The sequence below is a fragment of the Pseudorca crassidens genome, chromosome 11, assembly GCF_039906515.1.
Source record: "Pseudorca crassidens isolate mPseCra1 chromosome 11, mPseCra1.hap1, whole genome shotgun sequence".
NCBI lineage: Eukaryota > Metazoa > Chordata > Mammalia > Artiodactyla > Delphinidae > Pseudorca > Pseudorca crassidens.
The window spans coordinates 92,093,116-92,115,098 of record NC_090306.1 but is presented as its reverse complement, the minus strand read 5'-3'; the positions used below and the strand labels follow the sequence as shown (position 1 = coordinate 92,115,098).

Genomic DNA, 21,983 nt, shown 5'->3' with positions numbered 1-21,983 from the left:
AGGACAGCTGGGCCTCTTTGGAATCAGAGTTCACTGCTGCCAGCTCATGGGAGAGAGTGGCTGAAAGAGAGATGGATGCTGAGGTTGGCCTCTGAGGAGCTGCAAAGCAGGAGAGAGGACGTTAACATGATGACCACCCAGATCAGCAGGCACTCAGCTACAGAGAAGCAGAGTGTGGAAGCCGGAATCACACACGATTGCCTGGCTTTTCAACCCAGCAATGACCCTGTCCACTGTTTAATGCAGCATTGTGATGTCCTAAGCACTAGATTAACAGTTCCTTTTTATGAGGTGTAGTGAGAAAGGTTAGCGAATAGGGCAGAGGGTGAGAAGTTGTCCTAGCATTAGGACAGGTACTGGAGGCTGCCCACCTTCTGCTATCAGCTCAGTATCTGTGTATCTCTTGTCTCACTTTCCTCTCCTGCAAATTACAGAGGGTGTCTAAGACCATGGAAAGGGGCACACTCTAAGGGCTTTAGGGTACAGTCTGGACCAGATAGGTCTTCACTAACTAACAGGAATTTCCAGTATCTTATCAGCCACCCTTGGATTCCAGAACAATCTGTCTGCCAGCATCTTGTCTTTCTCAGGAACTCTGGACAACAGCTCTTTTGTCAAAATCCTCCCTCCTTCAGTCAGGCTTCATGGTCAAGGCTGATAGCTGCTACCTCCACATTCCCACACATTTTTGGTTTCTTGTGTACATTCCAGTCACTCATCCAATTCCAAGTCCCAATTTCAGTTTCTTTCCCATTGATCTGTGGGCCTAATAGCATCCTTCAACTTATTATAATAATGATGATTGCAATCACCATTTTCTACTCTGTCAACAACATCATTATCATCGCAAATGCAATTATTGGTAACTAAACATGAATACCCCTTGCTTTCAGTAATATTATCTGCTTGGCATCACATACTTGCCAGGTGCCAGTTCCAGAGAGAATCAGCGAAAGACCTTACAGGAAACTGAATGCGTTCCATCTTGTTTGTGTGTGTGTGTGTGTGCACTCGTAGGTGTGTGTGCACGTCTTTTCTTGGAACTGGACATGTGTTTAATTATAAACAGGTGCTTATATTTCCTTCTGATCTACGGTGCTGTAGAAGAGATTTTGTTAATGGATATGATTCCAACCATATCTAGCACTGATAATAGAGCCTGGAACTTAGAAAGTACTATGTAAATATTTGTGGTTAAATATTTACCTCTCCCCTACTCTGCATACCTTAGTGTTTCCCAGTGGTCTCCCAAAGATGACTACACCCTAATCCCTGGAACCTATGAAAATGATACTCCAAAGGGAGTTGAAGATGTGATTACAATTAAGGACTTAAGATAGGAAGAGTATCTCTGATTATCCAAGTGGGCCAGTCTAACCACAGAAGCCCTTAAAAACGGAGAACTTTCTCTGGCTAGAGAGGGAGATGTGGCAGAAGGGAAGTCAGAAAATTTTGGAGAATGAGAAGGACTTAACATGCCATGACTAGTTTGAAGATGGGAAGTGCAATGTGACAAGGAGTGCAGACAGCCTTAAGGAGCTGGGAGAGGCTCCCAGCTGAAATCAGCAAGGAAGTAGGACCTCAGTCCTACAACTGCAAAGAACTCAATTCTGCAAACAACCTGATAGGCTTGGAAGCAGCTTCTTCCCAAAGCTTCCCAGTAAGAGCCCAGATGGCTGATACCTTGATTTTTGGCTCTGTGAAACCTGGAACAGAAATCAGCTGAACTAACATGGACTTCTGATGTATACAGTGAGATAATACATTTGTGTTGTCTAAAATTGTTACATTTGTGGTAATTCGTTATGGCAGCAATAGAATACTAATACCCTATAGAGTGACATTCACATTCCTTCACAGGGAATTCAAAATCCTCAGAACTGGTCTCCCACCCACCTTTCTAGCTCTGTCCTATTGTGTTCCTCCATATACTCCATGCCCCAGCTACAGAAGACATCTCACGACTCCATTGATCCGAGAACCCTGTGTTCTCACCTGCGCTTTTGTTCATGGAAACTTAGATTGGGCCTTTTTCCTCCTCTCTGCCTGGAAACACCCTCCCCATTCCTATGGTCTAGTGGATCTGGCAATGGACAGAGTTTCAGAAGGTGAGTTATTTAGCATGTGTAGGTGCCCACCTATAAAGTATAAAAATAACACTTTATCCTACAAGTATGTTTTCAATACCTGCTGTGTACCAGGAGCTGGGTATAAAGTGGTGAACAACTTTCTAATAAAAATATGATTGCTTGGCATTTCTTTTTCATATGCTGTGATAATAGTATTTTCCTTCTGTGATCATTAGGAGACACTGGCTAAGAAAGGAAGAGAGATGAAAATGAAAGGGACCATAGATGTAATTGACTCATGTTGATTATGAGTTTCATTTTGAAGATGAAGAGAATTAAAGTGGAGAGAGAATGAGGGGTTTGCCTAAGGTCATACACGGGTCAGTGTTAAATCCAAAATTTAGCTCCCTGGACCCCAGACTTCAAGACCAATTTCTTTTCCACCATTCTTTCCTTCCTCCATGTATATGTTTACTAAAAGTTATAAACAGGAAAACTCAGATAGTCCAGCACTTTCAGGTATCATTGAGATCAATGTTGAAAACCTCGCACACCTGGTTTTAACAAGAGTAGCAAAATACAAAGACCATATATATGCCTGATTTTGTGAAAACCTATTTGTCTTTAATGGTGTCTGGTGGTAATATCCTGCAAACATATAACATGACTATTTTCTTTCCTAAAACAGAATCTTGACAATCATAGTTATATGCAGCCTTCATATAACTTTAAAATCTCCCTACTAACAACAAATAAGTAAAAAGTAATGCAGATAAGATAGTGGGCTCAAGCTTTCAACAAAGTACAATAGAAAGAAGCTAAAATAATAGAGGATGTTTAAAACTGTGCTGAAACTCACAAGTTCATTTAGAAAGCAAAGAAAAATTTGTAGGTGTAGGTAAGCATGGCAATGGTGGAATGCCACAGTCACCATTCCTCAGTATAGGTGGAGACCCAAAGTAACAGAAGTGCTGGCTTCTTTGTTTATCATCCTCCCAGCTGGCAGATCACACTAACAAGCTGTTAAGAATTGTTTTCACTGTCAGGGAAGCTGAGGGGACTGAGCTCTTGATTTTTCTTTTTTTTTTTTTTTTAACCTTTAAGAGAGGTGGGGCTTTCCCCTGAGGAACTCTTTGAGAGGTCTGGCTGCAATGGTGGGTTGAAGTCTGAATTAGGAAATAGTACTGGAATATATTCTGTCCAGTCAATTACATCGCTAGGGAAACATCCAATCAGTTTATTCTGAACAGAGCCTTTGAGGTTGTCTGGTTGCCCAGTGTCTGTGTGTATCTTGGAGTGGGTGAGTAGGAAGACTTTTTATCTGATCAGCAGGTTGAGGGGGTAAGAGGTATGTGGTCATTCTGCCTTGTCTTTGGACCTGTTATCACTGGGTACTATTTGGGTTGCTTCCTTCTTAGAATATTATACTATCTGATGTCAAGACACTGTCAGGCTACAGTAACTGAAACAACTTGAGACAGAGGTAAGGATAAACAAATAGATCAATAGAATAGAATAGAGAATTTGTAAATAGACTGCCACATACGAAGTGACTTGATGTTTGGCAAAGGCATCAGTGCAATTCTATTAAGAAAGATTGGTCTTTTTAATAAATAGTGCCAAGTTATTTGAATAACCACATGGAAAAACTTAACCTACCTTACATCTTATGCAAAAAATTAATTATAGATGGATTATAGACCTCAATGTGAAATATAAAACAATAAAGCTTCACATGACCTTGGGATAAGCAAAACATTTTTAAACTAAATACAATAAGAACACTAACGTAAAAGTTATTACAATTGTTTTCTGTATTTATATAAAATCTTCATTTTAAAAATTATGAAAGTTAGAAGATGAGCCACAGACTAGAAGAAGATATTTGCAAATGGTTGTATCTAACAAAGAATGTGTCCAGAATATATTTTACATACCTCTTACATACTAATAAGAAAAGTGCAAACAAAAAATAAAAATATGAACAAAAGATTTGAACAGGCATTTAATCAAAGAGATTATCTAAATTGCTCATTAGCACTTGACAAGGTGCTCAATATCACTGTCAGAGAAATGCAAATTAAAACTGCAATGTGCTACCACTAAACACCCATCAGAATAGCTAAAATTTAAAATACTACCAAGTGTTGAAGAGGACATGGAACAACTATAATTCTCATAATCCTAATAGGTGTTTAAATTGATGAAACCACCTTGGGAAATTCTTCAGTGATATTTTCTAAAGCTAAATATATGCCTATCCTATGACCCAGCAGTTTCACTCCTAGGTATATACCCAAAAGAAATGAGTGTATATGTCCGCCAAAAGAGATGTACAAGAATGTGCAAAACACCTTTTTTCTTAATAGCCAATGACTAGAAATAGTCTGAGTGTCCATGATCAGCAGAACAGGTAAATGTATTATTGTATACTCAGACAGTGAAACACTACACAGAAGTAAAATGATTTCATCTAACCCCAACATCATGGATGAATCACACAGATATAATGATGAGTGAAAAAGGCAAATACCAAAGAGTACATACTGTGAGATTCATTTATATGAAGTTCAAGAACTTGCAAAAGTAAGCTATGGAACTAGAAGACATTAAAGTGGTAGCATCATGGTGTGAGAGTTGATATCAGCTATAATGAGGTTGAGGGAGCATTCAGGGAGGCTGGAAATTTTCTTAGTCTTCATCCTGATATTGATTATACAAGTACAAATCAATTAAAATCCATCGAGCGCTAAACTTAAAATTTGTGAACTTTAATTTAGCTATCCCTCTTTTTTTTTTGAGGCATTCTTCTAAGGTTCACAATATCTTTATCAAGATCTATCTTTAAGTAAGATTATACCACTTTACATACACTGTAAGAACTTTTTAACAGTACATTTGCATTTCCATCTTTGTGTTCTTCTTGTTACACTTTCTACTTCCACACGTGTCATAAACTCCCATAATACATAGTATTGTTTTGCAGTCAGTTGTTTGCCCTCAGAAGCAGAGAACTATGCTGAAGCAAAAGGAACAGACTTCCTTTTGAGTCCTGGAGTATTTACAAATGTACTTTTTATGGAAGAATGAAGAGTGAAAGTGAGGTGCCTACAGGCATGGCAGACTATGACAACTTGACCCTAATTCAAATTAAGGAGACTTTGAAGAAAAACGTCATCAGAGAAATTAGAAATATAAACAAGAAAGTATAAGTGGTCCAAATGAGTATAATTTCCTCTAGAATAAATTTGATTTCAGAAATATTTTTTAAGTTGATTATTTTTTATAGACATTTTAAAACAGAAAAAATATTTCATATTTATCCATTTAGTTACCATATGCAGAGTTCTTCATTTTGTGTCAGTACAAATTTCCATCTGGTTTTATTTTCCTTCTGCCTGAAAAGCTTCCTTTAACATTTCTTAGACTTACAATAAATTCTCTCAAATTTTATTTGCCTGAAAAAGTTTTTAGCATGCCTTGATTTTTTTAAAATGTAGTTTGCTGGATATAAAATTCTAGGTTGACAATTTTTTTTTTCTCAGTACTTTAAAGAAGCTGTCCCACTGTCTTTTAGTTTAATGTTTTCTGACGAGACATTGGCTGCCTTTCTTATCTTTGCTTCTCTTTATATAAAGTGTATTTTCCCCCTCTGATTGCTTTGAAGATTTTCTCTTCATCACTGGTTTGTTAGTAAGCTGATTGTTATGTGCCTTGGTAGGATTTTCTTTATGTTTCTTCTGCTTGGGATTCACTGAATTTCTTGGGTCTGTGGGTTTATAGTTTTCATCAAATTTGGAAAAATTTTGGCCATTTTTCTTTAAATATTTCCTAACCGTAACCCTTTAAAAACCCTTATGATCTTACCTTTTTTTCATTCTAGAACTTCAGTTACACATATATTAAACTGTTTGATATTGTCCTGTAGCTTACTGAGGTTCTTTTTTTTTTTTTTTTCCAGTATTTTTGTGCCTGGGCTTCATTTTGTACAAGTGTATATTGCTTTCTCTTCAAGCTCACTCATATTTTCTTCTGTTTTGTCTAATCTGATATTAATCCCATACAATACATTTTATGTTTAAGATATTATACTTTTAATCTATGAAATTTCTGTTTTTTCCATTTTTAAGTTTTACCTTTCTCTCTTTATCATGTTGAAGTTTTCCTCTACCTTCTTGAGAATGTGGAGCATATTTATAATAGTTGTTTTAACTTCCATTTCTGCTCTTTCCATCATCTCTCGTTTCTGGATCTTGATTTCTCCTTAGTATGGTTCATATTTTCCTGCTTCCTTGCATGTCTGGTAATTTATGATTGAATTTCATAAATTTTGCAATGTAAATTTAACATGTTGGGTGTTGGATTTTGTTGTATTCCTATAAATAGTGTTGTACTTTGTTTTGGGATGCAGTTAAATTACTTGGCATAAGTTTGATCCCTTCAGGGCATGCCTTTAAAACTTTTCTTAGTTTTAAAACTTTAAAATTGTTAAACCTTTAAAACTTTTCTTAGACAGATCTAGATAGAGTGATTAATCATCCCAGTCTGCCTGGGACAAAGGAGTTTCCCAGGACATGGAACTTTCAGTTAAAGACTGAGACTGAAGGGGCTTCTGAAAAGTGGGACTTTTGGTTTTAAAGTTGGGAAAGCTCCAAGTAAACTGGTACAAATTGGTCATCTTAGATCCAGAGCATGCTGCAGTCCAGGGCTAATTTAGCCCTACTACTAAATTTTTGAGAACTCTACTCATATTACAAGGTCTTTACACTTTGACTGGTGAGAACATGAACTATCTCCAGCCCTGTGTCTGGAGTGTTGAGTCTACTGTTTTCTGATAGCTCTATCATTGGCCCTGAGTACTTTCCTTTCATGCATGCTCAGATCAGTACTCAGCCAAAGACTTACAGATCTGCCTGGAGGTCTTTTTCTGGGCAATTGTATCTTTCCTTTGCTCTGCACTGCAAATTCTAGCCACCTCAGCATCCCTGAATCCTAACCTCTGACTCTTAGTGAGACTTCTGGGCACTGACTGCATTCTCCCACGCCTGGGAATTGCCTCCAGGCAGTCAGCTAGGGCAATCACAGGGGTAATTTCATGTGTTTCCTTTCTGCAGGGGTCACAGTCCTGCAATGCCTGTTGTTCAGTGTCTGAAAACTATTACTTAATATAGTTTGTCTGGCTTTCTAAGTTTAAGATGAGAGTGTAAATATAATCCCTGTTACTCCCTTGTGGCCATTAAGCAAAAGTCCTTGCTCTTTATATTTTATGCCTTAATATTTTGAAAATTGTTTATGTTATAAATATTTGAAGGGGTTGCTCTTTTTCTGGTTATACCATTTTTTATGCATTCAGTTTACTCTCACTAAGACAATTAAATATTTGAACATAATAATGATAGCTGTTTACAGAGATCCTCTTCCTGTGTATGTCTCAGCTCTGTGCTAGATGCTTCATATACACTATCTTGAATCTTTACCAAAAAATTTAAAGGTAGATACTACTGATATCATTGCCTCCATTTTAGAGGTGAGATTCAAAGCAGTTAGTAACTTGACCAAACACATCAGCTAATATCTTGAACAGTTATATTTAAATGTAGTTTCTTTGAAAATTATTTATCTATACCACAATGCCTAATGTGTAGTATTTAAAGAGACATTACATTAAAAATAGTTGGGACCAAAATGTTTTGAGGTCAAAAGGTTAACTTATGTAGAAAATTTAAGTGACTCTGATAGTAGTGTTTTACAATATATTACTGTATGTGTGTGAGAGAGAGAGGGGGGGAGAGAGAGAGAGAATGTATGTGTGTATTTATATGCATTTAACTATGTGTTTGGTGAAGTGGGTAAAGGAGCCTTACCTAAACCAGTTGACCTTCTTTGAACCCTGACACCTTTGCATGCAATAGTAAAATTGGATCCAATTTCCAAAATTATTGTATTACTTTTCTAGGATTGTTGTAATAAATTACCACAAACTTGGTGGCTTAAAACGGTAGAAATTTATCCTCTCAGTGTTCTGGAGGCCTGAAATCTGGAATCAAGGTGTCAACAGATCTGCACTCCCTCTGAAGGCTCTAAGGGAGACTTCTTCCTTTCCTCTTCCAGTTTCTAGTTACTCCTGTTGTTCCTTGGTTTTTGGCAGTGTAACTCCAATCTCTGCCTCTGTCTTCACACAGCCTTCTTTCCTGTGGCCCTCTGTCACCCCTTCTCTTCTTTTGTAAGGACATCTCATTATATTTAGGGCTCACCCTAATCCAGGATGATCATCTCATTTGAGAGCCTTAATTATATTTGCAAAGACCCTATTTCCACACAAGGTCACATTCACAGATATCAAGTGTTGGAACTTGGACATATCTTTTAGGGGATACAATTCAACCCACTACAGTTTCTACGAGAGCTTTCAGGGTCTTCAAAATTGGCTGGTCTTTGGGATTCTACCAGGGGAGTCATCATGCTAACCTGAATGAGAGATGGTTAGATACTTCTATGCTCATTCCCGTGGTTGTTGAAGTTTTTAGAAAGTTAAATGCAAGAGGTACACTTTCTTTGCTACCCCGACTCTCCGTGCTTGACCGAGCAGAGGCTCGCTGCCCTATAACCCAGGCATCTATCTTCTGTAATTACTCATAAACCATGACCAGGAAACAACTGTAGACACCCGGATCTGACCAAGATGAACTTCTGACTGGTATGTACAAGCCTGAGGGTGTCTTCTGTCGAGGTATTTGGCCTTCCATTTGGGCAGCAAGACAGCCCCTGGGTCTTTGCCATCTATGAGTTAGAAATTCTACCATCCAAGATTCTGATTCACTCCCTTTTTTCATATACTTGGTGCCCAGCTATTCTGTGTTGCAACTTTCTTCTAACTTCTTCTGCTTCATGCACAGAAGCAACAACTTTTCGTGCTAATTCTTCTTCATAATCTCACAAATGAAGTATCTGAAACATGATGGGACTGAATTTTTAAGGCATTAGATTTAATAACTAGGTCATTACCACTGTTAACCAACCTGACCTCATTAACAGGGCTTTTTGCTTTTCACCTTGCCACAGCATAATGAGGTTATTAATTAGAGCAAGAAACACAAGCACTCTGGGTTTGCTTTAAAGCCATCTGGGGAGATGGCTAGGTCTTTGGTCATAATTCCTGGTAAATGATTCCAAGGGGATACAGTTAAATCACCATGAAATGATATTTCCCTTCAATGTAAACTTGTTTTTCTCTTTAAGTGGTTTATTTTTAGGTCCCTAAAATTCCCATTTGTAATCCACCTAATATCTTATTCAGCTAAACAGTGAGGACAGTGGGGTGCAGCAGTTAAAAGCACAGGCTGGAGCCAGACTTCCTGGGGTTAAATCCTGGCTCTGCTACCTACTGTGTGACAGTGTGCAAGTTATTTGATCTCTCTCTGCCTCGGTTTTTCATCTGGACAAGTATGAGGATTAAAGGAATTCATACGTATAAAATGCTTAGGAGAGTACCTGGAACATAGTGAGTGTTTCATGTATGTGAGCAGTTATTTTTGTTTGTTAAATTCAAAGAAATAGCTTTTGGCTTCTGTGTAAGTCAGTCTAGTACTATGCATTTTCTAGGATGGGGTTACAGGTTGAATTGTGTTTCCCTAAAATTCCTGTGTTGAAGTCCTAACCCCTAGTACCTCAGAATGTGACCTTTTTTGAACATAGGTATTTAGAGATAGGATATTTACAGGGGTAATCAAGTTAAAGTGAGGTCCTAATCCAGTATGACTGGTAAAAGGGATACAGAGACACGCATAGAGGAAAAACATTGTAATGAGAGATAGGGAGAAGGTGGCCATCTACAAACCAAGGAGAGAGGCCTGGAACAGAGCCTTCCTGCACAGCCCTCAGAAAGAACCAACCCTGCCCACACCTTGATTTTGGACTTCTAGCCTCCACAACTGTGAGAAGACAGTGTTCTGTGTTTAAGCCACCTAGTGGTGGTACTTTGTTATGGCAACCCTAGGAAACAGACGGTTATAACATCAAATCGCTATCCCCAGGGAGCATATAATCTGGTAGGACGGATATATTCCACAGGAATAGCAACATAGATTTGCTAAAGCTTGCTCAAACAAATAAGCCAACAAAAAGATGGACTTATAAGGATACAGAAGTGTCTAATAAAATACAAGTGCAGGATTGTAGCTGGCACAGAAACATCAAGAATACTCCCTATACTCTTGCCTCTGCCCCTCTCTTGGTGACCATGAAGTTTCTTCCATGCCCACCTCCTATCTCTCCCCACCGTCCCCTCCACTGGAGTTAGAGTTGCTTCTTCCACCTTCAAGGAGGTAGAAATTAGTAGCAATGCAACTTTGGACATGTCACTATGTCTCTCTGCACCTCAGCTTCCTCATCTTTCAAAAAGGGAGATAAAAAATATTACTAATTTCTTATGTTTCAGGTGAGGTTTAAATGTGTATTTGGCACATATAAGTATCCAATAAATGTTATAAGTTATTGGCATCACTAGTATTTGATGAATCCTTATTGTTTTGCTTTCTCTTTCAGGCTGAATTCTCAGAGTTGAATCTAGCTGCCTATGTTACTGGGGGCTGTATGGTGGACATGCAGGTTGTGAGAAATGGGACCAAGGTTGTGAGGTAAGGTGGACTGAGGTACAGAAAACCTTCATTTGAGAGGTGTGTATGGGGTATCTCCCTTTGCCAACCCCTTTGTCTGTTGCCTGCAACCTAACTCCTCTACTACACGTGCTTTCATGTACGGAATGTCTGCTTCCAGAGAGTTTTAGGTATTATTGCATAGGAATGACTGGTGGCACAAACAATATGGGAAAGCAACTGAGTATGCTGGAATGGGCCCTGGGCTTGGAGAAAGAAGACTTGGGTTCCATTTCTGACTTTATGGCTCTATTCGGGGATATTATTTAGTCTCTCTTGCCATGTGATTCTCATCTGCGGCATGATGATAGTGAACATGGAAGTAGAAGACATGTATGTGAGAATACCCTATTAATTCTAAAGTGCTCTACAAATGTTAAGAGTTTATTAGAATAGGCTGCATCCCGCTTCCAGCAGTAGAACAGAGTAAGTGTTCAGAGACTCCCCTCCCAGGACATCACACCTAAAAGTACTAGATATAATATTTCGCCCCCAAATCTGTTTATAATATAAACAGCTGAACTGGAGGGGAAGTGAGGGAATTCTTCAGAAGATCAGAAATGTCAAAAAAGTATAAATCTGCAGGAGAGGTAAATAGGGTATTAAAATATTTCTATCTAGTTAAGTACCCAAAGAATGGTACAGACTAGGTCCTGTGAGGGTTTAGGTGGGGAAGAAATAGAATTCAGATTTGGGGAAGTAGAGACAACAAGAAGAAATTTGAGGAAAAGGTGGCATTTGTTCTGAGCCTTTTCAGATGGTAGAATATGGGCATTCTATGTGTTTTAAGAATAGGAAACAGTCTTTGTATAAACCAACAAGCAAAAAAAAGGAGTATGTTTGGGAAATTATGATAATTTTACTAAATCAGCCATCATTTACTGAGTACCTGCCATTTGCCAATGAAAACATTACATGGCTTCCTATTTCCAGTAATGGTAGACCAACTGTAGGTTATCTGAAAACAACTTAAAAACTGGTTTTAAATAACGATAATCTTCAAATCCATCAAAGAGTTGACATGACAGTAAGGACTTACTAGGAAGAGAATGATAGGAAATGGAAACCAGAGAGATAAATGAGTACAGAAGCTTCATTTTTCCTGAGAGTACTGCTGAGTCTAGCAAACTTGAAAATTGGTTTTGATAGCCTAGCAGGGGCAAGGGAGAAAGAAAGAAATAGCCAGGTTTTCTCAAGGTATAATGGTAGACCCTACCCAAAATAAGCTGAGACCTCAAAGGACTACATCTCAAGGTGAATGTGAACTATAGGTAGATGAGCCCTCACAAGTCACTGAAGCTTGAATTGCACTTTGATTGGCCTGCCAGGGAAGCTCAAGCATTAAATTTAGTTTATGGTAATCCCAGACATGCCAGAAGTCAAAGCAGATCCTGTGTAGTGGAAGGCACTTTCATACTAGGCTTCGAATAATTATTCAGATAACTTTTGTATAATAGCTAGCACATAGTCAACAATAACCAGGCATATACATTATGAATGAGAAGAAACAGGAAATATAGATAAGCAGAAAGATACCCTCAAAAACACACATTCTTAAAAGAAAAAAGTCATACATATTAAGTTGAAAAAAATCAGGTTGGAAGATATCTGCAAGGAATAGGAAACTATAAAGAATGACACAACCAGTTTTATTAAAACCAAACAGAACTTCTAGAAATGAAAACTACAATAACCAAAATTATTGGAAGTGTTGTGTTTAATGGCATATTAGACACCATTGAAAAGGCGGTTAATGAAATGAAAGGTAGAGCAGAAGAAATTATCCCAAATGAAGCACAAAGAGAAAAAAGACTGGAAATGCAGAAGAGATGGTTAGATCTCCTGAGAAGGTCTAACATTCATTTAGCCAGAGTTTCATAAAGGGAGGGAAAAGAGAATGGAGCAGAGGCAGTAAAATAAGAAATGATAGCTGAGAATCTTTCAGTAAGATACCAAACTACCAACATTAGAAGCTCAACAAATTTAAAGCAGGATTACTAAAAAGAATTCTATACCAAAACACAATAGTTTAAATGCAGAAAGATAAAGAAAAATAAAAAGTAGCCAAGGGAAGAAGGCAGATTACTTGATTGGAGTAACAGACTGACACTTGGCTCTCAGGCAGCAGAGGTGGAAAGATATCTTCAGTGTGCTGAAAGAAAATAATCGTCATCCTCAGGGAAATGTATTTTATGAAAGAAGGCAAAATAAAAACATTTATAAAGATAAGACCTCACTAAGGGAAATTGTAAAGTATGTACTTTAGGCAAAAAGGAAATGACCTCAGAATAACGTAGAGCAGCAAGAATACATGAAGAGCAAAGAAGGTGGAAATGCTAATAAACATTCTCTTCAAAAAACAATTAATAATCATAATAATGACATCTTATGGATTTTTAAAATATATGAAGGATTCAAATAAACCATAGTAAGTGAGTATAGAGGCTGGGGCTAAATATAATTAAGATGTTCTGAGGCCCTTGTATTGTCAGGGTGGAAAGTTATGTATTGATTAATAATAGGCTTTGAAAAGTTAAAGATGAAAATTAAAGAATTAAAGAATAAGTAAAGGTAATCTCTGTGATAATTACTTAAAAAATAGAAACAGAATGTAGTACTTAAAAACGATGAGAGGGGCTTCCCTGGTGGCGCAGTGGTTAGGAATCCACCTGCTAATGCAGAGGATACGGGTTCGAGCCCTGGTCCAGGAAGATCCCACGTGCCGCGGAGCAACTAAGCCCGGGCGCCGCAACTACTGAGCCTGTGCCACAACTACCGAAGCCCGTGCGCCTAGAGCCCGTGCTCCGCAAGAAGAGAAGCCACCGCAACGAGAAGCCCGCGCCCTGCAACAAAGAGTAGCCCCCGCTCACTGCAACTAGAGAAAGCCCGCATGCAGCAACAGAGACCCAAAGCAGCCATAAATAAACAAACAAATAAATATTTAAAATAAATAAATAAAAAACAATGAGAGAGAAAAATAGAAATAATAAAAGAAAACAAGAAAGGAGAGAAAAACCAACGTAGAACAGTTGTTATAAATAACACAAAATAAGATGATAGGTTTAGACCCATATATATCAACAGGCTGGTATTCTGAATGGTGTGTACAGCAGTACGGGTTATTAAAATATTGAAATCTTTCTATACAAATTGATAAATAGCCTCTGACCTGAGCCCACTGAATGCCTTCAGCCACCCTTATTTACCCCATGGTTAGGCATGGCCATTGAACTACTCTTTTGTCCCCCAGTTCACCACACTCCTGTCCCCCATCCCATATCCTTGTTTCTCCTGTGGTCAGAGGATGCCCAAATGTTGCAGGGGAGATACACCCTTGGAAGCAGTAGTGGAACCCCAGAGAGCAAACGCCTGGTTGCCTTTGTCCCTTCAAGGCTGTTTGCCTGTGAGTCCCCTAGAGTTGCCATCTCATGGTCACTTGTGAGAACTGCAACTTTCTCAAAGTACCCTACAAGTTGCTAAATATTTTTATCACCAGTATATATGAGTAATTATATTAAATGTAAATGAACTAAATACTCAATTTATAGAGCATCTACAGCAAGATTGTCAGAGTAGTTTTTTTGTTGTTGTTGTTGCTGTTTTTGGCTGTGCTGCTTGTGAGATCTTAGTTCCCCGACCAGGGATTGAACCTGACCCATGGCAGTGAAAGCCTGGAATCCTAACCACTAGGCCACTGGGAACTCCCCCAGAGTAGATTTCTTTAAAATACAGCTATATTCCATTCAAGAGATTCATCTAAAACATAAGACTGTAGAATGTTTGAAAGTTAAAAGATGGAAATAAATATATATATTAAATAAATATGTAAGTTAAATATTAAATAAGTTATAAATAAATATATATATATATACATACATACTTATACATACCATGTAACAACTGGGCAAAAGAAAGCTAGCCAATATAGTTGTATTAATATCGGGGGAAAAATAGACTTCCAGGTGAAAAGCATTACCAGGGAAAAGGAAGTAACCCATTAGGATAAAGGAGTCATTGACCAAGAAGAGATTATAATTTTAAATTTATAGGGCTCAAAAAAAGTGCCTCAAAATGTACTTCAAAAATTGGCAAAACTGCAAGGAGAAATTAACAAGTCTTCCATCATGGGAGATTTTGAGAATGGTGCTACATATATACATTTATTTACTTCTCACAGCAGCCTCATTATGCACATAAAAACTATAAAAAATGTAAAATTCAATATTTAGGAATCTGTGTATGTTCATATTTGAGATTATTTGTCTTATGTCTTGTTTCCCTATCTGGGAAAGGGACTGGATCATCTTCTTTGTAATATGTAGAAATGAGAGCATCTATTCCATTAATCCCCAAATTTGGCTGCAGATTAGAATTACCTGGGAAATGTTTTAAAATCCTGATAGCCAGGCAATAGGAAAAACCAATTACACTAGGCTCTCTGAGGGTAGAACTTAGGTATTGGTAGCTTTAAAACTCTGCAGGTGGGGGCTTCCCTGGTGGCGCAGTGGTTGAGAGTCTGCCCGCTGATGCAGCGGACACGGGTTCGTGCCCCGGTCCGGGAAGATCCCATATGCCGCGGAGCGGCTGGGCCCATTGAGCCATGGCCGCTGAGCCTGCGCGTCCGGAGCCTGTGCTCCGCAACGGGAGAGGCCACAACAGTGAGAGGCCCGCGTACCGCAAACAAAAAACAAAAACAAACCAAAAAAAACTCCCCAGGTGATTCCAGTGGGCAGCCTGATGGAGTATCTCCCCAGATTGCTTGCACATTGGCCCTGAACTGGGGCTGGGTCGTCTGTAAAGCTGAGTATCCTGGGGGTGTGCTGCCTGAAGAAGATCACCTTGCAGAAATGGATATCTCAAGCCTCATTCTAGACCTGCCATCTTCTTCCAAAATTTATTAAAATGTTCACAAAAATAAATTTACAAAACTGTTCCAGGTGATTCTTTTTCTTTTTTTCAATTTTTTTTTTTTTTTTTTTTTTTGCTGTACGCAGGCCTCTCACCGTTGTGGCCTCTCCCGTTGCGGAGCACAGGCTCTGGACGCGCAGGCTCAGCGGCCATGGCTCACGGGCCCAGCCGCTCCGCGGCATGTGGGATCTTCCCGGACCGGGGCACGAACCCGTGTCCCTTGCATCGGCAGGCGGACTCTCAACCACTGCGCCACCAGGGAAGCCCTAGGTGATTCTTAATCAGCTAGTCTCCCAGCACTTAAGAATGGCAGGCTTGGAAGGTAGTTGTAATGGTTTGAATTGTGTCTCCCCAGAAAAGATGTGTTAAAGTCCTAAGACTAGTACCCCAGAATGTGATCTTTGGAAGTAGGATCATTGCAAATGTAATAAGTTAAGGCCATACTGGAGTAAGATGGGCCCTTAATCCAATGTGATTGGTATCCTTATAAGAAGAGGGAAGCTTGGACACAGAGACACAAGGAAAAACTATGTGATGATGGAAGCAGAAATTAGAGTGATACAAGACAAGGAATGCCAAGGATTGCCATCCATCAGCAGAAGCTAGGAGACAGGCATAGAACGAATTTTCCCTCAGCCCTCAGAAGAAACCAACTCTGCTGACACCTTGATTTCAGACTTTGAGCCTCTAGAACTGTGAAAGAATAAATTTCTGTTGTTTTAAGCCATGCAGTTTGTGGTACTTTGTTAAGGAAGCCCTAGAAAACTGATACAGTAGTGCTTCTCAAATTTTAACGTGCATACAAACCCCCTAGAGATCTTGTTAAAATGCATTCCCATCCATTAGGTCTTCAGGTAGGACCTGAGATTCTGAGTTTCCTACAAGTTCCCAGATGAAGCCAATGCTGTCAGTCCTGTGACCTTGATTTGAGCACAAAGGCTTCCAGATGATGTTGATGCTTCTGGTGGAAGACCATAAGCATCAGTAGCCAGGGCTGTGAGAACAGTGCCAGTATAGCCAAAGCTCTGGGTTCTAGGATCCATGGAACTGTTAAGATTTATTTTGTCCATGCCCAGGATGGTGCTTACAATCTCAGCCCAGCAGCTTATTTCAGCGAGCCACAGGTTACAAGGTGCCAGACCTGCAAGAATGTGCACACAAACCAGGTAGCCCCAGCCTGACTCACACTGCATCCTGCAGGTGAGGAGTCACTAGAATCTTCCTCCGGCATGTAGTGCCATACCAAGCCCTAACTGTGGTCTCCCAAAGCAGGAATGTCGAGCAGTGCTCTTGCCTTGCAGTGTATTCTTTCAAAGAGACTTAGGTGTTGCATTGAAAATGCCCTTAAGCACTTCCAAGTCTACAATAGGAGCAAAGCTGAGATCATCTAAAGTCTTGCTCGTGGGGAGCACCTTTGGGGAAGATGACCAAGATGGGTGGTAGAGCAGACCACTGCTGGTTTTCTCCAGCATCTGTTCCTCCTGCTTTGGGGAATGGCACCTAGATTTTACATTGGGACGACCCTTCCCCAGCTTGCAGTCTGTGTGGTGTCTAGAGCTGACAGCAATAACCAGCCCTAGAATCAGAATGTCACACTGGGGGAAAAAAAAGCCTGGGACCCAAGCCAGGCCAATGAGAATTCATGTGAGACTTTTGCTGGAACTCTTGGGTGAGAGACACATGTGTTCTGCTGGGGCTGCTGAGCTGGTGGGATGAACTCCTGGAGCTGCTGGTGGCCATGGCTCTTTCTCTTAGAGGGAAGGATCTGCTGAGAATGAATCCAAGGCAAAGGAAAACACAGCCAAGATAGAGAAGGAGAGTCAATGACCTGCTGATGTTATTCAAGGCCCTGGATCCAGACTCATCTCCAAGCTGGAGCCAAAAAAATCCTTTTTGATAAAGCCAGCTTGAATTGCACACACAGAATTCATGAATTTTTATTTATTTAGCAAACGCTTTATAGCATTTCCTACGTGCTAGGCACTGTCCCAAGCACTTAACATGTATTGACTCATTTCATCCTTTCAACAACCCTATTAAATGTGTACTGTTATCCACATTTCTAGATGAGAAGATTGAAGCACCAATAAGTTGAGTAATGGAATCAAGGTCTCCAGCCAGTAAGGGTCAAAACTAGGATTCAAGCCTAGGTAGTTGGCTCCAGAGCCTTTGTGTCACCACTTACTGGACTGCCTTTTTAACAAGGGGGAGATTGTTTCATAGTTAGAGCTGCTTAAAGAGGCAGTAAGTTCCTCATTATGAGTAGTATGAAAAAATACAATTAGACAGTAGACAAATTCTGAGGGGATCCAAGAATCTGAATTTAGACAGTGAGAACTTAGTGAAATAAGAGGGCACTCATGGGGCTTCCCTGGTGGCACAGTGGTTAAGAGTCCGCCTGCCAATGCAGGGGACACGGGTTCATGCCCCGGTCTGGGAAGATCCTATATGCCGCGAAGTGGCTAGGCCCGTGAGCCATGGCCGCTGAGGCTGCGCGTCCGGAGCCTGTGCTCCACAACGGGAGAGGCCACAAGTGAGAGGCCCGCATACAGCAAAAAAAAAAAAAAAAAAAAAAAAAAAAAAAAAAGGCACTCATTAGTAAAATGAAAACATATGAGAGTATAAAACTGATAAAGGTAATTAGTTAGATTAAGAAGACTCTAATACTGTATTGGTGGTGTGTAAATCACTTTTAACTTTAGTAAAAAGGTTAAAAGACCAGAAGTATTAAAAATAACAATAGCTACGATGATTAGTTAATCAATATACAATATAAAAAGATGTAAATTGCGGCATCAAAAACATAAAATATAGGGAGGGGCAAGTAAAAGAGTAGTTTTTGTATGTGATTAAAGTTAAGTTGTTATCAGCTTAAAATAGACTGTACTATAAAATTTTTTATGTAAGCCTCATGGTACCCATAAAGCAAAAACCTATAGGAGATACACAAAACAGAAGAAAGGATTCAAAGCAAACCCCTACAGAAAAGCATCAAATCATGAAGGAACCCAGCAAGAGAGGAAGAAAGGACAAAGGAACTACAAACCAGCCAGAAAACAGTTAACAAAATGGCAATAGTACTTTAAATAACTATTTTAAATGTAAATGGATTAAATTTTTCAATTAAAAGACATAGAGTGGCTGAACGAATTGAAAGAAAAAAAGACCCAACAATATGCTGCTTAAAAGAGATTCACTTTAGCTTTAAATACACTCATAGGCTGAAAGTGAAGGGGTAGAAAAAGATATTCCATGCAAACAGAAACCAAACAGAGCAGGGGTAGCCATACTTATTTCAGACAAAATAGACTTTAAGTAAAAAACTGTAATAAGAGACAAAGAAGGATAGAAATTTTGTTATTCTCTTACTCACATTACCCTTGTCCACTCCTTGGCATCTGGTCCTGTTGAGCCCACCCCAGGCCAGCATGAGTGGACTCTGGGTCTGTGCTGGAAGCAGCAGGAAGTAGAGATTTCTCCCAGGTGCTGAGTGTGACTCAGGCTCATCTGGGGTACAGGATGTGTGTGTTGCTCTTCCTTAGAAATCTGTTGCTCAGACCTGAGATTCTACCTCTCTCTGAACCTCAGCTTCTTCATCTGTAAAAGGTAATTGTATTATTTTACATAGTTTTTGTAAGGATTAAATGACATATGTGAAAAGTTTGTTTATTCATTCCACAGATGTTTATTAAGGGCCCACTATGTTCCAGGTTCCATTCCAGATATTAAGGATTGTATCAGACAGGGGCTAGGCAGAAAACAGAAGTCATCCCCAAATGGTTTAAATAAAGAGATTTTAATAAAGGAATCACGGAGGGGTGTGTGGGGCTCAGGGAACATGAGGCATCCAATAACAACAGCAAGAAGCCATTATCATCATTAGGGGTGAAGGGACAAGGAAAGGAAGTAGAATTAATAGACTCAATCCAGAAGGTTTGACCTGGACTTGGGCAGGAGAGCCATGCAGTTGAAGCAATAGTTGTAGAAGAACTTAGCTACCTCCAAAGTCCTGCACTGAAGCAGGGTGGGCACTAGGAAGAAGTACCACCACCCTCCTTTCCCCCTGCCCTCCAGTCTCCTGCTGGGACCTCACTTTGGCCCAGTGAGCAAGAGAGCCCGATAGGTACTGTCCACAGAGTTCAGCCTCCTGGGGCTCAGAGCAGGGCAGAGAAGAATGGGGTGGGGGCAGGAGGGCCCCAAAAGAATAACTCTCATAGGAATCACCGGTAAACAAAACAGTCCACATCTCTGCTCAAGGCCAGATTCTACTAGTGCTTTGTATATGGCAAAGTATTACACATGAGTTGGTTAAATCATGGGTAATTGTAGTAATTAAACTGATAGTACCCCTTACTCTGGTTTCTGTCAAACACCCAAACTAAGTGTGGTCTGCCAGCCAGCTCGAGGTGCTCAAGAGCAACTCAGACAATCCAGGTTCTCAGTAAAGTTGTGTAATTCTATTTAGAGAGCAGAGCAGGGGCCATTCCAGGACATGTTAAGATTCATGCATTGTGGATGGCTGTTGCCATTCTGGGCCCAAATTCAAGCCTGGCTTCAGAATGGAGCAATAAAAAAGGGCAGCCGTGTCCATACAGCCAGATGGGATTCAAAATACAGGACAGGAGAAACCAAGAATGAAAAACACCCGCGGAGGCAGATGTTAATGAGGTCCCAGCCTAATTACACAAGCCCTGCTCTCAGTGTCCAGCATTAGGCAACACTAAATTATAGGCACCCATTCAAACCACAGTGGCTGATAATGTGTCTCCGCTCATTAGAAGGTCAGACCTCAGAGAGGGTTGAAGAGAAGGAGCCAGAAAGCTTAAGTAACACAAGACCTTGAGGAAAGGCATTGAATACTCTCAAAAACTACCCTTGGTACCCACCCCAGGATTACTGTTTCCAGGGGGGATATTTGGGGCAAGATGGAGATGTGTGGGCCTGTCCCAGAGGAGGAGTTATTTTACAAAATCTTAGATGTCCAGAGTTAGAAGAGTCCCTTAGAGTTTTCTGTGTGTCCTCATTTTACAGGTGGGCACATTGTGCCCCAGGTGGCAGGGAGGAAGATGACTTGTCCAAATCCTCCTGGCATGTTAGCTTTTGTGTCAGGATCAGCTCTCAATCCTGAACCTCTATCCTGAGAACTCTCAAACATCCCATCAAAGAATATTATAAAATCATGTTTATTTCACACATAATTGCTCAAAGTCTTCTGACCTTCCTGAACTTGGAATTTCAAATTCCAGATATTCATTCATTCAACAAATATTTATTGAGCAAATTCAGGGTGCCAGGCATCCACCAGCAAATCACAGAGAGCTCAGTTTCTACTCTCCCTTCGCAGCACCTGTGTCTGCTTGGAAAGGTGCTTCCTTTCATTCTCCTAAGTGGTTACACACACACTGAGCTTTTCCTACTTTCCTTTCTTTCATTCATTAAAGATGTGCCAGACATAGAGGATACAGTAGTGAACAAAATAGACAATACCCTTTGTGGAGCTGACATTTAAGCTACAGATACTGACAACAAATAAGAAAACAAATATGCAGTCTAATGGCAGGTCGTGAGAAAAGGTTGAAGCAAAAGATGAGATAGAGAGTGACTGGTATTCGAGGTGGGGTGATCAGGGAAGGCTTCTCTGAGGAGGTGACTTGAGTAGAAACCTAAATAATGTGAGCAGAGTGAGCACTGTGGACTTGGGAGAGGAGCTTCCCCCTCTCTCTCTTGACTTTGAGTGGATGTGCACACAGGTAAGGGGCAGCTTTGGGGCCAGAAGAGACAAAGAAGGAATGCAGAGACCTCCCTTGACCTGGTGCACTCATGTCCCCTTCTCTACCTTCTTCCCTAAAGTTGAATTTGGCACCCCCTCCTCTGTGCCAAAAAGCATCTAGGACTTGCCAGGTAGGAGGGGTGGCTTCATGGCTGAAAGCCCACCTGCAGGGCCAGAGCAGACCACCTGGGGTGGGTCTCAGCTTTCCCTTCTGCAAGCTAGGAGGCCCTGGATTAGTCTTTCCACCTTCCTAGCTCTTGGTTTCCCCATTTGTAAAGTGGGAAGAAGTAACTTACCCGTGCTTCTGAGAATGATACGTATGAAGTAGGTAAGTGGTGTCTGGGGACAGTCCTTGCACCTGCTCTTCCTTTCTCTTGAAACACTCCGCAGATGTTACCATGTCGCACCCTTTCAAATGTCTGATCAAATGCCACCTCCTCGGAGAGACCTTGCCAGACCATACTGTCCCCACACTCGAGCCCCAACTATACATTATTTTCCTTCAGGCAGTCATCACTGCCTGAAGCTATAGATAGGTAAATAGATGGATGATAGATGATTCATTGATCGATTGATCGATAG

The 21,983-nt window shown here is 40.2% G+C and overlaps 1 protein-coding gene across 3 annotated transcripts in view; it reads left to right on the top strand.

Annotated features, from left to right (window-relative positions):
* Positions 1 to 21,983, top strand: part of SYN3 (synapsin III) — a 458,022-nt gene that overhangs the window by 86,966 nt on the left and 349,073 nt on the right. For all 3 annotated transcript variants that reach the window (XR_010932585.1, XM_067697868.1, XM_067697869.1), the window contains exon 4: positions 10,614 to 10,705. Coding sequence is in view for 2 of the 3 variants with exons in the window: in XM_067697868.1 (XP_067553969.1) it covers positions 10,614 to 10,705 (92 nt within the window). In the remaining variant the exon portion in view is untranslated. The remainder of the gene's footprint in view (positions 1 to 10,613; positions 10,706 to 21,983) is intronic.